The following is an 18,455-nucleotide window of genomic DNA, read 5'->3' on the forward strand; positions in this document are numbered from 1 at the left end:
CTCAATCCGTAGACGTTGAAGAGAGTATTAAAGTTTAATTTGAATTCAAATGTATGTTTCATTTATCCACCTATCCTCAACACAGCATTTTACATACCTAATCCATACGGTAACAATCCTTGTCAGTTATTTATTGATTACTATGAATAATTTTGTTATTCGTGGCATTTATATTTATCAAAAGTTATCGCTAATTGATACCTACGTTTTTAAATAGAAATTTCATACTAATTATGTTAATAAATAATGTAAATCAACACACGAGTTGCGTGTGGGCTGAAAATAGATCTGCAATCAATAATAATAATTGTACGCTAATATTAGGCCAGNTATTAAAACAATAAAATCTTTTGTAGGAATTATTTCCGATTTAAAAGCTAATTCTACTGGACTACCTATATGACATTGTACAGCAATGTACATAATTATAGTAAACTCACACTATGTTTTTACTGATTTGTACTGTACAAAAAAAGCTACGCGTTAGCTCCGTAGGTTTGTACGTAGCGTAGGTCAAGAGAGTCAGATAATACATTGTATATCGATCGACATAGCTGCTAACAATATTCAGACTTATTTTTTTCTGTTTTGTTGATTCACGTGCACATTATAGTACTTACATGCGACCGGTTAAACAAATTAAATCAACAAATAAATCATCCAGTATTCTAATAACACCGCTCAGAGCGGCTCTATGACTTATTAATTAATTTATCAGGTCATGGAGCTAATCTGAAATAGTCCAATGATAATCATTGGACACGACCTGTCAGCCTCCTTGCTTGCGTCACTTCATTATGGAGGGAAAACCCGAAGGCCTGAGACTGCGTCGGTCGGTACCGTGAATTAGGAGCCGAACACAACACGCTTAATTGACAAAAACACTGCCACATAACTACCTACATTTCAACGCCGCAGTAAAACCAGTATTAACTAAGTAAGAGAGATAAGAAAATAAAGTTTCAATTTATTCTTTAGATTAGACACTCAAAAATAACTACGAATCGGTGTTAACTATATACCTACCTAATAACCAAGACAATGTGCTGAAAGTACTGTAGTACTAAAATTAATTACTATGGCAGTTGCTGAAAGACAACAACATTTACCTGAATACCTGAATTCGAGGTCCTATAAAGTCACTAACTGTTTCCGACCCAAGATAGGCGCTGCATTAATGAAGGAAGCGCATTGCAAGTGCCCGCTGTGCATCAATACGGGTGCGCTGACGTAATGTGTCGTTACCCGGCCTCGATGCGCTGGCGCACAATCGCGAGAAAAATAAAATACTATCGACGCGGATGTACTCTGTGCTACTCTTACGACTTAAAAAAAGACAACAAAGCTAAAGAAAGTGTTACCACAGTGTTACTTGGCATTACATAAAGTCTATCGAGTAATAATATGGTTTAGCACATCCATGAATTAATAAAGAAAACCAACTAAGGCTGGGTTGCACCATCTTACTTTAACTTTGACAAACGTCAAAAATCTGTCAAACTCCATACAAAATACACCGGTTATCGTTATAGTTACGGTCAAAGTTATCTGGTACAACTCAGCCTAAGTATTTTAAATTGCTACTAAAAAGTACCCAGTTACCAGTATAGGTTGCTAGGGAGCGAAAAACTCCAAATCATCGCCCTACACTCTTTAGTACTCTGAACATACTACACCAGGAACTGCGATCAACGCTATAGCAACCACATGTCCAATTGTCCATTGTGCACTGGGCCGTGACCGATCCGCCCATTTTTAATCGCCAAAATACTACCTCTCACGTTACACTTAAAACTTTGATAAGCAAGTGTGCACATATCATTGCAAATAAATATACCTAATTTAGCTTTATTTTTCAACGAGAATAATAGGTCTAGCCGCAAACAAGCGACAAAAAGCCTGAAAGTCAAAGATAAGGCGAAAATTTCGTTGAAAGCAAGAAAAGAGAGAAAGAGGCGTTGAACGCATGAACAAAATTGTATTAAAATAAATAACATTTATTACTTTGGGCATCACAAAGACAAGATACCAAAAATCAGTACTTAAATCATAAAATAGAAAGAAAACAGCAGCGCAACAGTTTAATTTAAAAGGAGCTCAGTTACGAATAACTTTTTACTGGGGGTTTTAGTCACTAACTCATACATACCTGGTAAATATTCTATGAATGACGATGATGAAGATATTTACGTTACAACATACCGTCATAGTAACACTTCCCGAAATCTCGACGCATACGGGCCGAATGACGCATGCGCCATATTATTATATCGCAGCCTAGCCGGCTCGGCCTCCGCAGGGTCGGGGCGACTGCGTTTATGATGCGCTGGGCTGAAGGTACAACCTTGCAAAGATAAACAGCACCCTACCCCAAATTCCTTTCGTTGCGGGTCCAATGACAGTTTAACTTTCCCCCGGGACAAACTTGACTTTCACTGGTTGAGTTTTTATTGGCGGTCAAGCTGTAGATCCTGGCTATACAGGAGTTGCATCGGTGGGAATAGTCCCGTACTCCAAATTAGAATAATTTTAGAAGGTACGCTGGTAGCTTGAAGAGCTCTGCAGATTCACTGGGCTGAATCAATCTCTAGGAACAGATATTTAATTAAAAGCTTTAGGCTGGGCATACAATGCACTGTTGGTGACTGGCATTTCAATCTCACTAGGACACAAACGCATCCTGCCCATCCATTTATTTAAAATTTAAACGATAGTAAAATGGCATAAAGAAAATAAATATAAGGCGGAAGTGTTACTCCTGACAAATTTCCTCATTGTCTTTAATTAAATTAAATAATAAACAGGTAGGTAAATAATTTGTTTGATACACAACAAAGTGCGGCAACAAAGTTATTAATGTATTGAATCATAAGTCTGAAAATGATTGATTCGTCAATTAAAAAGTTGAATTAGAAATGCCCCCTAAATATTACGCAAAATGTTACGTTTAATTACCGTACGTAATTTAAATACAGTGGTTACGCACTTACGCTTCGTTTAAAAGTAGGTTAAATCTAATATAATCACAATACTCATTTAACTGTATGGTTCTTGGATGTATAAGAATCATTCGTTCAGAAATTTTACTCGAAATAACATTCATCCAATCTCACTAACTCTCACCAGTATACTATCCGAAAATATTATTATCACAAGATTATTTTAAAATCTAATTAGATTCATTACGTCCTAAAATAATATTTATGAGGACTGATAACATCAAAACGAAACTGTCACTATTAGTAATGACGTAGAATGACGTCGACGCTTGTTATTTCATAAAAGGTACCTTGCGTGACAGCCCGGCACAGACGCCATGCTCGCCCGCGCCAACCCGTCCGTGCTCGCGGCAGCGCTCGCCGCGTGCGCAGCTCTCGCAACCGCGCGCCCTGACTACGCTAATTCTAATACTAATAGTGAGTAAATCACAACAAATTATTAGTCTTTGTGAACCAATTATATCGTTTCAGCATTGTTATCAAAAATCGCGCGCTTTTGGTTTAATTTTAACAAAGGAGTGAACTAGTTTCAAAAACACGTTTATAAGGAAAGTGTTCAATATAATAACATAAAACATATACATATAATGACGTATGTGTCGAACTAATCAATAATAATTTCATAGGACAAAATATAATTAGTTATTTAATTATATTTTAATTTCTTCATTGACTCGGTTACCGGCGTCAATATGATTTGTTTTGAACTAATCGTTTGTGGGTACTTCACTAAGTACTAGTGTATCAGTGTGTAAAATTAGTTTTAGTAGTAGTAATCAGTAATTTGGAAAAGTTTTCAGAAATGTTTGAAAACGGTCTAATTTTACTTTATTCGTGCCGAACAACAGTGATAAGGGGTACAATTTATAGGATCTGGTGGTGTCATGTGTCACATTGAAATCATAACCAACAGATATATTAATAAAATACCATTAACAGCATACAATATGAAATTTAATAAACGTGAAGATAAACTCTAAATCCATTATGTTCGAACGTTATCGAGACTTAAGTTATCATTCAAAAATAGATACGTAGCTGATTTATTTAAAAGCAGAAGGTAATTATGTAGGTAAACGAATACCTGTTGTTATGTTATCGTTTTTTATCACAACCACAATGCCCCAATTGGCTGAATAGTGAGTGGTTCACAAATTACTCAATTATGTAGTTTCCATAAATAACCATAATGATGGATGGAACTTCCCATGATGGATAGCGTTTTGTTTTTTACTAGGATAAGCATATTTGTTCTAGGCAGAAGCCATTATATGGCTAATTGGCGTCATTAGAAACCGGACCTGCTAAATGCATTCCGATTGCTTTGATCGCTGCCATAATACTTAAGACATCTCATCGATTCATCTGCCAGTTGCGAGATACGGACACGACCCTGGTTCAGACTGTAATTGTCAAGTCTGCTAAATACAAAATATCTTCTTTCCAGGATATGTACCGGCAAATAACGCGAACTTGAATGCGGTTCTTCCGCTTACCAGCACTGACCTAGCCAACACTCCAGCTGCGTATTTATTCGAGGAACCTAAAACAAAGTCAATTCCTAATGAGACTCCAAGGAGAGTTACGGAGGTTACGGTAACCGATGAAAAGGGATCAGAGAATAATATTCCTACCTCGATCCTGGCAACGACCGACAATGGTGAAACAAAAGCTACTGTCCAGGCCGATGGGAGTACGAAGCCGCTGTTCCACCCAGGGTCTATTGCCGGGAAACCATCTGGCGTGAACCCCTTCTCAAGCGTGGAGCCCTCCCAGGTGCCTTCCTTATTCCGCGACGACTCGAAGCCTGTGAACCTGCGGTACCCTCACGCGGTGCTCTTCGGCGGAACTTGCGGAGGCACCATCATACACCCCAAATGGGTCCTTACAGCGGCTCACTGGTACGTTGATTTTTTTATTTACGACTAGCTTTTACCCGCGGCTTCACCCGCGTGAAATTTCGTTTGTCACATATCGTCATAAATTATAGCCTATATGTTATTCTGGGTTATAAACAATAATACTGTAAAGTTTCAACAAAATCCGTTCAGTAGTTTTTGCGTGAAAGAGTAACAAACATCCAGACATGCAGACATCATGACATCCAAACTTTCGCCTTTATAATATTAGTAGGAAGTAGGATAGTAGGATCACTAGCTTGCATTATAAAGGTTAGATCCTATTGGTATCGTTGTCTTTGTTTAGTTTGTTGGGACTAGGGGGCAGTGTTATGACCAAAGATTTTTTTTTGTTTTGTTTTTACAGCCTTAAAAGACAGTTCACGCATTCTTAATATTCCATTCTCACTTAAAAATTAACACCTACATTGGAACTATTGGAAAGTAGGTAAGACCGTCATTTTTGGTCTCTAACAAAAACAAAACGAAAAACTTCTTAAACCCCATTATTACCAGATATAAACTACCAGACTTAAAAAAAACATTATTGCCGAAACAACTCTGTCACTTTTCTATTTTAAAGAAAGTTCAGTTAATGTTATACAGGAATAACATATAGTTCAGTAGTATTGCGTAGCGTAATGTCTATCGGATACAATTTTCCCTCTACATAGATAGAAGCTAACAACGACGAAAGTATGTTTACATTACGAATCAACACGGAAGCGAGTTTTCTTTGTTGTTTAACATAGACAATAAAAAAGTAATATGAATCAGCACGTCTCATTGGCTGTGCGTCACCGAGCTTAAATATAAGCGTTCATTACAAATAAAGAGCTGGGTTTTCCTTGATTGTCCATACCATTAACGTGCGTTGACTACAATTTGATGTGTCCGCGACAAAATTGCATTATTCTGTTAAAAAAAAACATTAAATATCTTTGGAAACACAATTACTGAGCAAATGAGCGACAGTCACAACAGACCACAATGTTTTGGTTATTGAATTTGAGTTTTGTACAATAATAAACGCGACCGACGAAGCCCAAACCAGTTTTTGAACGCTTAGGTAATGCTCGACTTGCGACAAAACGTGACTCGATCGCATAACAACCAGTATTCGGTCTTAAACACCTAAACCAGTTTCGTATCTTAATTTAAAATATGATAACTGTCGTGAACTTTTAAATTATTTATTTATTTATATTTTTTTCGTTTAATTGCCTTGCCTTCGTCGATTTGCATTTAACATGAATAAAGTTTAATTTACAGTAGGTAGGTACTAAAAATTTCAGTAATTTCGTCAGTGTTCGTAAATTCGTAACATTAGGTCACTTACAAATAATAACTATTAACACAGGGTTTAATAAACCTACAGCTACAGTTAAAGGAAAAGTATCGATGACATATTAATTAATCATGTGTGTTTTATGCATTTAGCTAATAACGGTGAAAATAATTAAATTATCACATAATTAAATAACCTATAAAGCTTATTCAATCTTTATGAGAACTTCAAATGAACAGGAAATAAAAAAGATTCACATTGTCAGACTTACATCCAATTTAAAATAAATTATCTACTTATTGGCAGCTGTGTCTGTTCGATTGATAGTGAATTCGAGTGATTTGTACACAAATTCATTATACTCGATACAGAAACGCCGAATTGCCAATACAGTGGACTAGTTACTCAACAATAGACTCCATTCGTTCCCCACGATCGGGAAGTTACAATGTTTTACTTGTGAAATTATTATTTCAGTATATTACGTTTACGTTCTACTCGCAGCATACATTTTTAATTATATCTGTTGTATTATTTTATTTAGGATGTTAGGTCATACACACCTAATATTTATTATATGTATACGTTACTTCCCACTCGCCCAGTTACATTTTATTAAAATGTTTTCACGTTTCAATTCACGTCAAAAAATGGTACTAATTACCTACTTAACTATGTTATAACGCTAATAATTAAACGTAATTAGTTGTTTATCTCTTTCTATCAATGTTGATTTGGTTTAATTAGTATTATACATTACATTACAGACGTAAAATTAAAACTATTTTGATTTTTAATGGATTAGTGGTGATCGTTGATGTCTTTTTGAACTGCCAAAGAGCCCGTTGATGTTTTTTTTCAAATAATGTTATAGTAGACTCAAAAAAATGAAATTATTTTTATCTGTTCTAATGAAAATTGGCTATTCCCCGTTGACAATCCCCGTCAACGGGGATTAGTGAACTTTTGGTTCACTATTCCCCGTTAACGCCAATTGGAACTTATAAAATCAAAATAAAATCAATCACAACCACAACTCCAACCAATCGACATATTGTCAACTGGGAATAGTGAAATAAGCCTGAAAATTGTGCTTTAACTTGAACGCTATACAATATAAAACAGTATAATTAGTTTTAGCACCCCGTTCACTGGTGGGCGCTACGTGTTGGCCGGGACCAACAACTTATCTGTTCTATAATTCGTAGCATAGTACCTAATTTGTGCTTTAATATGAACGCAATACAATTTAAAACAGTACAATTCATTCCAGCACCTTGTTCACTGGAGGCCGCTACGTGCTGGCCGGCACCAACAATTCGGACGACGGCTCCGGCGTCACCAAGAAGGTGAAGAAGCTACACATCCACCCGCTGTTCACCGTCGGGCCTTACTGGCTCAACGCCAAGAACTACAATATTACACAGGTTCGCCTTTTTATATTTAAAACAACTGCAGTAGCGGCGTAAGGGGGGGGCGGTGGGGGCGGTCCGCCCCGGGTGCCAAGCATCAGGGGGTGACACAAGTCGCGCAGATTAGTACCGATTAGCGCATCTGCATGACAAGTCTGCGGTCTATGTCATGATACAGGGGAAAACAACTGTATGCTAGATTGCTAATCATTGTTGAATTTACCGTGCTGGGTAGATTGAAGCCCATGCATGCACAGAATATAAAGGTGGCAAATTTTAGGGGCGGTGGCTTTGGGAAATTAAGATCAATGGTTATAAAAATACTTCAGACGAACTAAGCAATATAATTGTCAACTGGCGCCACTGGCACCAACTGTGAAAATCCGCCACCGATGCCAATGGGCCTGCACAACAATACTGCACAATGCGCATCTCCCCATGGCATGGCATTTATTGAGCAAAACAAACAAGTAACACTTACAAATGATTCAAACCAGAACTTATGTGCTGCAGGTCGACATCGACCTGTTAGCCACACAGCAACAACATTAAAATTAATCAGGTGTTATCTGCCGACTGACATAGACACCAAGATACCCGCACGCCATATTCAGTTCACTTGATTAATGATACACGTGCGACACTGCGTGTATACTTAAATGATTGCTATTCAGAACATTGAACCCAATTCACTCCAAAATAAAAATTAATGGGAAACAAAATAACTCGAAGTCATCATCAAAAGGACATTAATTATATCAGCGTCATATATTTATTGAAATAGCTACGGAAAACCCAGTCTTTATTTCGAGATATCCCAATTTTTGATAGAAACCTACCTATTTTAAAATATTATCCTCAATTATTTATTTATTATGTCATATTTTATACACGGGCTGTGAATGTGTACATTAACATTAACTTACCCTATAATTTTGTATTCTCGTATCCTCCTCCTCTCCACAGAGGATGGAAATTGCTGACCACGATTTTGTTCATAACTTAACTTGGGTACTTAATTTACTTAATTTCAATACAAATTTCTTAAAATACCGTTAAACCCTCGTGGTAAGCTAAACATGCTTGTTACGAGTGGGGGTTCACCACAACAGTCGAGATGCGGCGGGGACCGAACTCGCGTTCCTCGCATCACAAGTCGGCCAGTTCGATCCCTTCACCGTTGGGCTATCGTTGCATAATTTAAACAATCCGCATCTTCATTTGACTTTCCAATCGATGCTCACATATCCGACGATTGGTGTTACAGGTGGCAGCGAGATGGGACTTTTTGCTAGCGGAGCTCGAGGAGCCTTTCAAGCTGGATGGCGTAAACATAGCTGCAGTACGTCTGGAAGACGAGATAAAACAATCGCCCGACATGTACGTCGGTTATGCGGGATACGGCACCGAGCACCATGGGGTAAGTCCAGCATTGAACAACCAGAAACTCGTTAATCTTGCTACATAACAAAGCAGTGTTGAAGTTCCACCAGGTTGTTGTACCTTCTACAACTTAATTTAGTACTGAAACATGCTAAGTGAAACATACTGAATTGATTAGGTAAAGAACGCAGTGATGCGACTAGGAAAAACAAGTTTGCAGCTCAAATCCAAATAGAGTTCTTATGTCATCGCTGATAGAAGCGTTCGTAATATCAGTGTGGAGGAACTCTATCGAGTCGCATTTTCTCGCAACGAAAGCTGGAATAGTTGATGGAATCAAAACCGTCGCCGATTATGACTATTACAGGTGGCACTTTGAAAAGTAGTTTAAGCATTTACTATACATATTATGTTAAATAGAATTAATTATTTATGAGGAAGTCTCATACACAGACTATGCGATTAATATTAACGAGTGTCAGCCACGAGGAAATAAGCGCAAATGCACGTTCTGTTAGTGCAACATTATTCAATGTAGGTATAATAATTGTAATTAATAACCCACAAGTTAACTTGTTTATTTAACTTGACTTTTGAGTGACAATAGCTAAGTTAGATAGAAACTACATTGTAATTATAACATATCGTAAAAGTGCCTAAATATAGAAAGTGGCACTTTAATGACGATACGAAACTGCTTTCAAAAAATGACGGCTAAGTATTTAGGATTATGATTTCTTTTGATACATTTTCTAGCACTTATCCGCCTGCCTACTGGGCTTAAAAACAATACATGTCGCGTTATTCTCAAAAAAATTACAATATCTTAGAAAACTTGTCTTAATTAAGTCTCCGTTGCAGGGCTTCATGCGTTCTGAAATGCACGCGATGCATCTGCGCACGCAGTCTGACGCCACGTGCAAGAAGCTAAAGCAGTACAACCCGCACGATATGCTCTGCGCGCGCGGCTACGCGCCCAACTACGACTCGGCCTGTAACGTGCGTATCTATTTCTAGTTTACTACAGATAAGAATGTAATTACAAAAAGGGGATACGGTAGTGGACATGAAGTGCCCTGAAACCTCTAAGTAACAGTAGTATGGTTGTTAGTCCGGTTAACCGAACTAGTGCAAACTTTTCAATAGCAGCAGTAACTGTAGTTCAGTTGAAATATAGAACCGAACTACTGATACTCAGTAGTTAATTGGGGTGAACTTAAAAATATATTTTATAATATACTCTGACAGTACAATATTTGCCGTATGTATCTGCCGAGGAAAAGAAGTTCATTCATTTTAAAATTAAGGATAAAATGGAATACATTTTAAAATGGAAATCCTTGGAGGAAGCCTTTGTCCAGCAGTGGACGTCATTTGGCTGAAACGAACGAACGAAAATAACAATAAAGACAAACTGTTGCTACAGAGGAATTGAGGATCAGTAGTTCGGTTCAGTTATACTGAACTACTGCTACCTACTGAAAAGTTGCTTAACCCTTAATTTGGCAGACTCATTATTTATCAAAAAATAAAAATACATCGTCGGATTTATGTTCTTAGGGTTATTTATAGGTCAGAAAAAAATATATAAAAAATCGGAACTTCACCAAATAGAAAAAAAACAATGTTCATCCCGATGAACACTGCCAAATATATGGAGAATTTTAACTGTTCATTGGGGTGAACATTGCCAATTTAGGGTAGCGGCATTAAATTAAAACAATTATTCATATAAAAAGTAAAATTTATATTATTAAACGCTTTCTGGTGCACAAAATAGTAAGAAAGTAACTATTACCATACAATTTTGTGTGATCGTTGAGGTAAAACAATGTTTAATGTTTTTAAAGAAAAAAATCATAATTTTTTGTTCATGTAATTTAAAAGTGGACAAGTCGCACTAAATAATAAAAAAACAGCTCCCACATTTATAAAATATATTCTTCAGGGTTTAAATAAAAAAGTAAAAATAATTTTAATCAAAAATATTCTTTTTAACTACAAACTTTGAATCTACAAACAACCGCTAAATTAAAATATGTAATTATTTTGCATGAAAATTTAGAAAACAATTATGTCAATTTTTACCAGTAACAAAACATTATTCTGATATTACATTTCATGTAATATACAGTATCAAGCTGCCAACATCCCAAACAAAATAAAAAATTACTCTAAATAAAGAAATTAGTCCACTGAAATAAAATTAAGCAAAAATAAACGTTTCATAGCCTATTTGACAACGTTCACTGGGATGAACAATCAAAGATTATTAGTAATTTGGCAATGTTCACTGGGATGAACACTCGACTTTGACCTGGTATAACATGGCTTATTTATTAAATGAGCATTGTAAATCAATCAAGTTATTAAGCATGAACACTATGCAATACGTTAAAACCACTGTCATTACTCAATTATAATAAAAAACATGTAAAGCTTGAATAAACACCTTGACACTAAAGCCTGGTCTTCGCTATGGCCGGCATTTTGGCTAAAATTAACACTTTCAGACTGTGACTAGCACATAAAAATATTTTTCTACCAAAACTTAAGTATATTTTCTAGTGAAAAAAAAAACTTACCAGAAATTAAGACGTATGCACTCGGCATATTATTTTTTTCAATTGAATGTTCATCCCAGTGAACAAAATCAAATGAAGGGTTAATACAACTTTTAGGTTAACCGGGTTTTCTGAGAAGTCATCCTAGCAATAAGTTCGCCTAAATATTGTGCAGTTTCCAATGTTACTGATTTCTTTTAATGGGCAGTCAATAGAGTACGAGTAATAATATCTAAATATCAACAACCAATTCCAGGGTGACAGTGGCAGCGGGCTGGTGAACGGCAACCAGAAACTACTCGGTGTGGCCTCCTGGGTGGAGAACGACTCCATCGAGTGCCGCAACGGAAACCTGGTGGTGTTCGCTAAGGTCGCCAGAGCGCGCGAGTGGATCCGCGATATTGCTGGAGTCTAGACCTGGAGGGCTACTCCGAAACGCTGAATACGTAGTTTTGGGTCTATCTGTCACTGGCATCTCGCTTTACGTGAGAGGGATGGCAACATTCGAAACTTCGGATAACGTTTTTCGGAATAACCCGCTGACGGGGTGAAAGCTGGAAGCTACTGCATCGGAAGATCGTGCATTTATAACACTACAGCAACCTTCTACATACAAACCACTCCTGCCCCCAAAGACAAGTTACAAAACGTGACAGTTGTTATTCCGAAATTGCTTTGCTCCGGCGTTTTTTGTTTGGAGCTGCTTCAATGAAAACTGACGCATTTTGTTTGTCTAGGGAGATTGAGCCATCTAGACATTAGGTTTGTAATGTTACGTATTCTAATTTTATATCATTTTGGATGGCCTACTCAGTTCAATGTGGCCTAAATATTTGAAGATGCCAAAAAAAATCTCCTCTTTTATTTTGATTTATCTGCCTGTGCTGTATTGGTATGAGCATAAGCTTCCGATTCTCAATTTGTAGTTGTTCCTAAAATCAATGGCCATAATTTCTTAGTTAAATAAGTACTTACTTACATGTATAACTCTACTTGCATATTTAAATAAGTTTCCTATAACTTTTGTAAATAACTTCTTTCAAAATTTGCCTAGATTACAAATCTAATTGTATTAACAGATACTTATTTATTATACGCGAAATGTACAAGTTTTGGTAGTTCTAGTCATAGATCCAAAATTAATAAATAAATAAATATGTCATCTGTATTCTACACGAGTATAACTGGTCGTCGAGTAAGAACTTCCATGAAGATATAAATTTTTAAGACGAGTGTATTCCATAAATCAAAAGTTAAGTATTATTAAGCTCTCTTTATAATTTTAGTGACGCCAAAGATCCCTACAAGCATTTGTTCTTACAGGATGCGGATCAATACTAAAAGGGCGTTAACTTATTTTTTACCATTACGCTGTTAACGATTTGATTGAATGTTATTAAACATTAATTAAATAGTGTACTAAGCAATTTATGTGTCCTTATTGAAGACTTCACATTCAATACACAACATCCCACAATCTTGAAACAGGTCTTATCCATCCTCCCTTCCCAATCGATCGATCTCCCTTCGGGCTTGCCACTGGGGTGGTGGTTGGCACTAATAGGTGGTGTTTACCACCCTGGTGGTAACAACAATACACTTAGCACCTCCTCCTTTGCCAGCCGTGAAGCGGAGAAGCGGGTCGTCAAATTTTTTGTAAGCGGCACTGAGCAAAGCTGTGCGGAGCGGAGAAGGGAAGTGGAAAGAACAAAATCTAATTGGTTATTTAAACAAAAACACTTCTCCGCTCCGTTCCGCTCTGATCTGCCTTTGTGGAAACTGGGCCTTAGATGGAGGTACGTTATTCAAACTATTCATTTATAGAGATTCGTGACAATGCTCATTAGGTCGAGAAGAGAGTTAAAGCTATCAGAATCCCACGTACCTCGTTTCATACGTTTTGATTCTCGCTCCAGTGGTCTCTGGTGTCCATTCTGCGTTTCTCCGGTATCCGACGCACTGGGTCCACCTGCTAGTCGTCCAAAGGGCACTCGTCCTGTCTATCGCCAACCACCACCACGTACATGTCGCTGGATTCGCAGTCACTTATAATAGAACCTTTTATAGATTCGAAATTTCGAATTGAATATTATAAACGTTGAGAAATACAGGGTGTTAGGTAAATGGGTATATGAGCCGACACTAGCCCATGTTAACATAGTCATATAAATGGTATGGCGAAGTCAGAAAATAGATATCTTCATTTTAATTTTCATACAAATCGGATTTAATATAATTTATTTTGTATGAAAATTAAAAAAAAAATGATATCAAATTTCTGACTTCACCATACCATTTATATGACCATGTTAACATGGGCTAGTGTCGGCTCATATACCCATTCACCTAACACCCTGTAGATTTCAGTAAAAAATGAGCAGTTTCTGCGATGTAGCTAGCTCGAAAATTAAAGACGCTATGAAGAACAGGCGACTAAAAATGGCGGCAAACTGAAGAAGTCAAAACAATGAGGGTTTTCGCGTATGAAAAATCCGCCAGATGGCAATACGTAGACGCGAGGTCCAAATGCTGCATGATTGGTTATTTTTGACATGACATTGACAGATATGTCAAAATCCACCAATCACGCAGCAGTCAGACCCCACATACCATGAAGCTAAAGATAAAAATGGAGGCCAGACTTAGAATACCTACTTGAAGCACAACCTATGTATCACTATCTCGCTCTCTGTGGGCAGGCTCTCTCTTTCTAAGTAGGGTAACCTTTTATTTATTTTTCTCAGGACGACAAAGACTGATTTACGTTTAAACAGTGTGTCTTGATAAAGTGCACTTAATATGATTATGAAAAAAGGTTTTCGATGTTTTTATTTTAAGATGAATTACAACATTAAGAAAGTGTAAAGGCATCGAAAACTGTGGATATTTGATAGAAAACAGATTTTAATTTGGCAGTTGACAGACGGATTTGGATATGGATTGATTACAGTAAACGGCCGTAGAAAACATTATGCAAAATTAGATAAGTAAGGTCCCACAGAAAGTCCCAGATATATCCTCAATATGGTCATACTACTTCAAAATGTCTTATAGAAACAAAAATTTTAAATTTGCTCAAAGTCAATGAAACTCAATGTAAAATCTTCTTTTTCTTGACATATGTAACATTTAATAATAAGTTTAAATACTGGTAAAACGTTTTAGGAAGTAATTACTGTGAAAATACAAAGAAATATGTTAACAATGATCCACTGTCAGAAATCACGAAATAAACACTTACGCGTGGAATTTTATATCACTTCCAGGACAACACGAACTACCGCAACCACGCACTATACAATTTTGCACCATTTCTTCAGACAAAACAATGATAAGGTCCCTCACAGAATAAGTAATAGTACAGGTACAGAAGGATTACTCCGCAAGACGATTTAAATAAATGCGAGTCTTGCTACGACGCGATACAGTGGAATTCAGCTCGCACAGCACTACGTACCTACAATTTTATTCACCTACAAGTTTTGTCTCTTTCTATCGCGTGCCTCTGAACTCTTCTTACGTTGTTAGGGTTGCTGTCTAGTGAAAAATTAATTAATCTACTTATATGTAATGAGGTACGTATGTAGGTAAGTACGCATTCATTATGGAAAACCTTGGGAGAGGCCTTTGTCCAGCAGTGGACGTCATTTGGCTGAAACGAACGAACGCATTCTGAGCAGTAGTCATGGTAGGTTAGGTTCCTATACTATCCTAAGAATTATTGATTACCTACATGACCAACATACCTTTCAGCATCTTTGGGAAGCGAAAAAAAAAGATAAATCCGGTGTAGGATTTCTTTCCGAATTTAAACACCCGAACCCCGCACAATATTTATTTCTCTTTATGTCCATTTTTAAATAATACTTCGATCATAGAATTAGGTACATACTACAATGCACGCCAGCGTCCTGACTGGCCCGCGCGTGACACTCGACTGATATAATACCCGCCGGCGGGGCGCTTCGCTGTAGGTAATTATCGGATGTACCGCGCGGAGTGAGCCAGGCCTGCTCGCACTTTATAAAAAAAGTGTATAAAAGAGAAAGATATATAGTTCCAAAATACTGGACTGTCCTGTCGATGACATTGACAGTGGGGCGCCACCGTCAATACCGGATCGCTGGTTTAGATTTTTGCCATGTTGGAAACCTTATAATTGAACGATGGTAGCGCCCGGCCCCCTGTCATTGAGTTTGGTGGGACAGTTCAGCGTGGGTCATCTATACTTGTCTCGGTGACAGACAAGTCACCCGTGTGCGCAATTTATTACGGAAATGACATCATTTACCGTGAAAATGGTAAAAACTAGACCGGAAGTAGACTCATCTCTCTCCATGCTGACTGCTTAGCCACGGACTTATAGATGACCCAAGCTGAACTGTCCCACCAAACTCAATGACAGGGGGGCGCTACCATCGTTCAACTATTTGGTTTCCAACATGGCAAAAATCGGAACCAGCGATCCGGTATTGACGGTGGCGCCCCACTGTCAATGTCATGCATAGGACAGTTCAGTATTTTGGAACTATACGAGGGGAGGCTGAAAAGTTTTGAGCCTAGGGTATTAAAAATGCCGATAGAAAAGTGTAAAAAATATATTTTTCTATTTAATCTCCCTCGGACTACAACGGACTTCTTACATTTGTGTAAAAGAGCTTTTAACCCACTGAAAAAAAATTCGCAATCTTTGCCCTCGAAATGAGCCTTTAACGCCGCCTTCCTTTCTTTGTCAGTGAAAAATCTTTGTTCCTGGAGGTCTTTTTTCCAATTTGAGAATTAGACAAAATAGCTAGAAAATCGGACTCAACTGTGTGGTGGGTGATTAATTTCTTAAAATCCAGTTTTACTAGGGGTAAGNCAATCGGTGCTTAATTTGGCCGGACATTTTACCGAAAAAGCCGGACACGCCTTTTTTACCATGCCACGGGGGGGGGGGGGAATGCATCATAGCTCATGAGTGAGTACTATCAACTATCATTTTCGAATTGGTAGCCCAACATCCTGATATGCGCCATGTTTGCTGTCGACTGACGCGGCCGCCACATAAAAAGCCTAAGAAAAGCCGGACAGGCCGGACAAGAGAAATTTTGGCCGGAGAAGTCCCTAAAAAGCCAAACATGTCCGGAGCCGGACACCTTGCAACCNCTTCGTTAATGGCGAAATCTGGCCGCCCTGACTTGCGGTCATCTTTTAGAGACTCCCTGCCATGCTTGAACTATCGGATCCAATATTTCATGATGGCAAATGAAGGCCCAGACTCCCCATAAACTGTAGACATCTCTTCAAATGTTACCGTCAGCGTTTTGTTCCTTTTTTGAGGAGTTTTATGACAACTGTGTACTTCGATTTCGTACATTGCGCGGATGACTGAGACATGATGATGTTTACTGATTAATTACTAAAAGCGTGATGAAGCTAATGAAATGAAACTTTGTACATATACTAAGGAGGTTATTGGCAAATTAAATAAATTGGAAGCGAGTCAATAATAGCACTTGAAGATACTTAGGCTCAAAACTTTTCAGCCGCCCCTCGTAGCATTGCATCGTGCATCGTCATATTATTATGCCGAACGACACTTTGGGTTCAGATAAACGCTCCAAGACGTTGACGTTTCCAAGACTGAACCTGAACCGTCCCGACTTTGATAGAAAGGGCGCTATGGAGTCGTTCCTTCCGCCACTTCTCAGCACCAGCCTATATGTTGTCTGAAACTAATGTAACTATTTGATTTGATTATTCGTATTAGTTCCGCCTTTTGCCACGTTGGACAACCATACGACATTAACAGCGGGGCGCTACTTAATACCATAGCTATGAAAAAAAAACGTGTCAGGTTTAGTAATATTATGTACCTAACCAACTTAGAAGTGAATATCCTGTAGCCTGTGCCTGTTAGAGATGCGTGACAAAACTAGTTAAATCCGTTTAGGCAAGAGCAAAAACTAAGCTAGATGTGTGGGATGGGGTACCACAATGGTACCTGCAGATGTCTACATACTAATAATTATGAAAATAAATCTGAACTATTACTGATCTACTCTGTTGGTTATGTGTCAGTGTTATTTGGGATATNCCATTCCCGATACTTTTAGTGCAGCCCTCGTACCATTACCATATTTTGGTCAGAGAATTAGCCTGGCCATTCAACGTGGCAATGCTGCCAGCCTTTTGGGCACGATTCCTGACTGCGGCGCTGGGGGTGAAGTATATTTATTTTGTAAATAGTTTTTATCATTAGTAATTTTTAAATTTTAGTTTTTAAGTCATTTTAAGTTAATGTATTATTATATGCGTGACAAAACTAGTTAAATCCGTTTAGGCAGGAGCAAAAACTAAGCTAGATGTGTGGGGTGGGGTACCACAATGGTACCCGCAGATGCCTACATACTAATAATTATGAAAATAAATCTGAACTATTACTGATCTATAGTTCCAAAATACTGGACTGTCCTGTCGATGACATTGACAGTGGGGCGCCACCGTCAATACCGGATCGCTGGTTCAGATTTTTGCCATGTTGGAAAATATAGTTGAACGATGGTAGCGCCCCCCTGTCATTGAGTTTGGTGGGACAGTTCAGCGTGGGTCATCTATACTCTGTTGGTTATGTGTCAGTGTTATTTGGGATATTAAAATGTTAGTATAAATTAAAACGACGTTTATGTTCCTGAAAATTTAATGACTTTAATAGAAGAATAACTAAATTAAAACAGCAAGATAGAAGAAAAAATCATTCATTATTAACATCATCTTTATCTGATTATGTTCAAGCAAAAGACCAAAATTAATCAATGACCTAACAAAATATACAACAAAAGTCATTAAATAATTAAGTCCAACCAATCAGTTAGTTTACTGCGACAACGATCGAACCAATACAAAGTATTACTGTTTCAACTTCACCA

The 18,455-nt window shown here is 37.7% G+C and overlaps 1 protein-coding gene across 2 annotated transcripts; it reads left to right on the top strand.

Moving 5' to 3' along the window:
- Nucleotides 1-3,284: 3,284 nt before the first annotated feature.
- LOC114353957 (scolexin B) lies at nt 3,285-12,971 on the top strand. 2 transcript variants are annotated; one of them, XM_028306155.1, is made up of 6 exons: nt 3,285-3,416; nt 4,447-4,900; nt 7,444-7,612; nt 8,865-9,017; nt 9,842-9,979; nt 11,801-12,971. In XM_028306155.1, the coding sequence occupies exons 1-6, from the start codon at nt 3,317-3,319 to the stop codon at nt 11,957-11,959; spliced, it is 1,173 nt and encodes a 390-aa protein (XP_028161956.1). In that variant the 5' UTR covers nt 3,285-3,316; the 3' UTR covers nt 11,960-12,971. The 2 variants fall into 2 exon arrangements, with proteins under 2 accessions (XP_028161956.1, XP_028161957.1); XM_028306156.1 differs by having other exon boundaries at nt 7,459-7,612; nt 11,801-12,492.
- The last annotated feature ends 5,484 nt before the right edge of the window (nt 12,972-18,455 follow it).

This window comes from Ostrinia furnacalis, unplaced genomic scaffold (genome assembly GCF_004193835.3).
Source record: "Ostrinia furnacalis isolate ACB-3 unplaced genomic scaffold, ASM419383v2 OfSCF1862, whole genome shotgun sequence".
Lineage (NCBI taxonomy): Eukaryota > Metazoa > Arthropoda > Insecta > Lepidoptera > Crambidae > Ostrinia > Ostrinia furnacalis.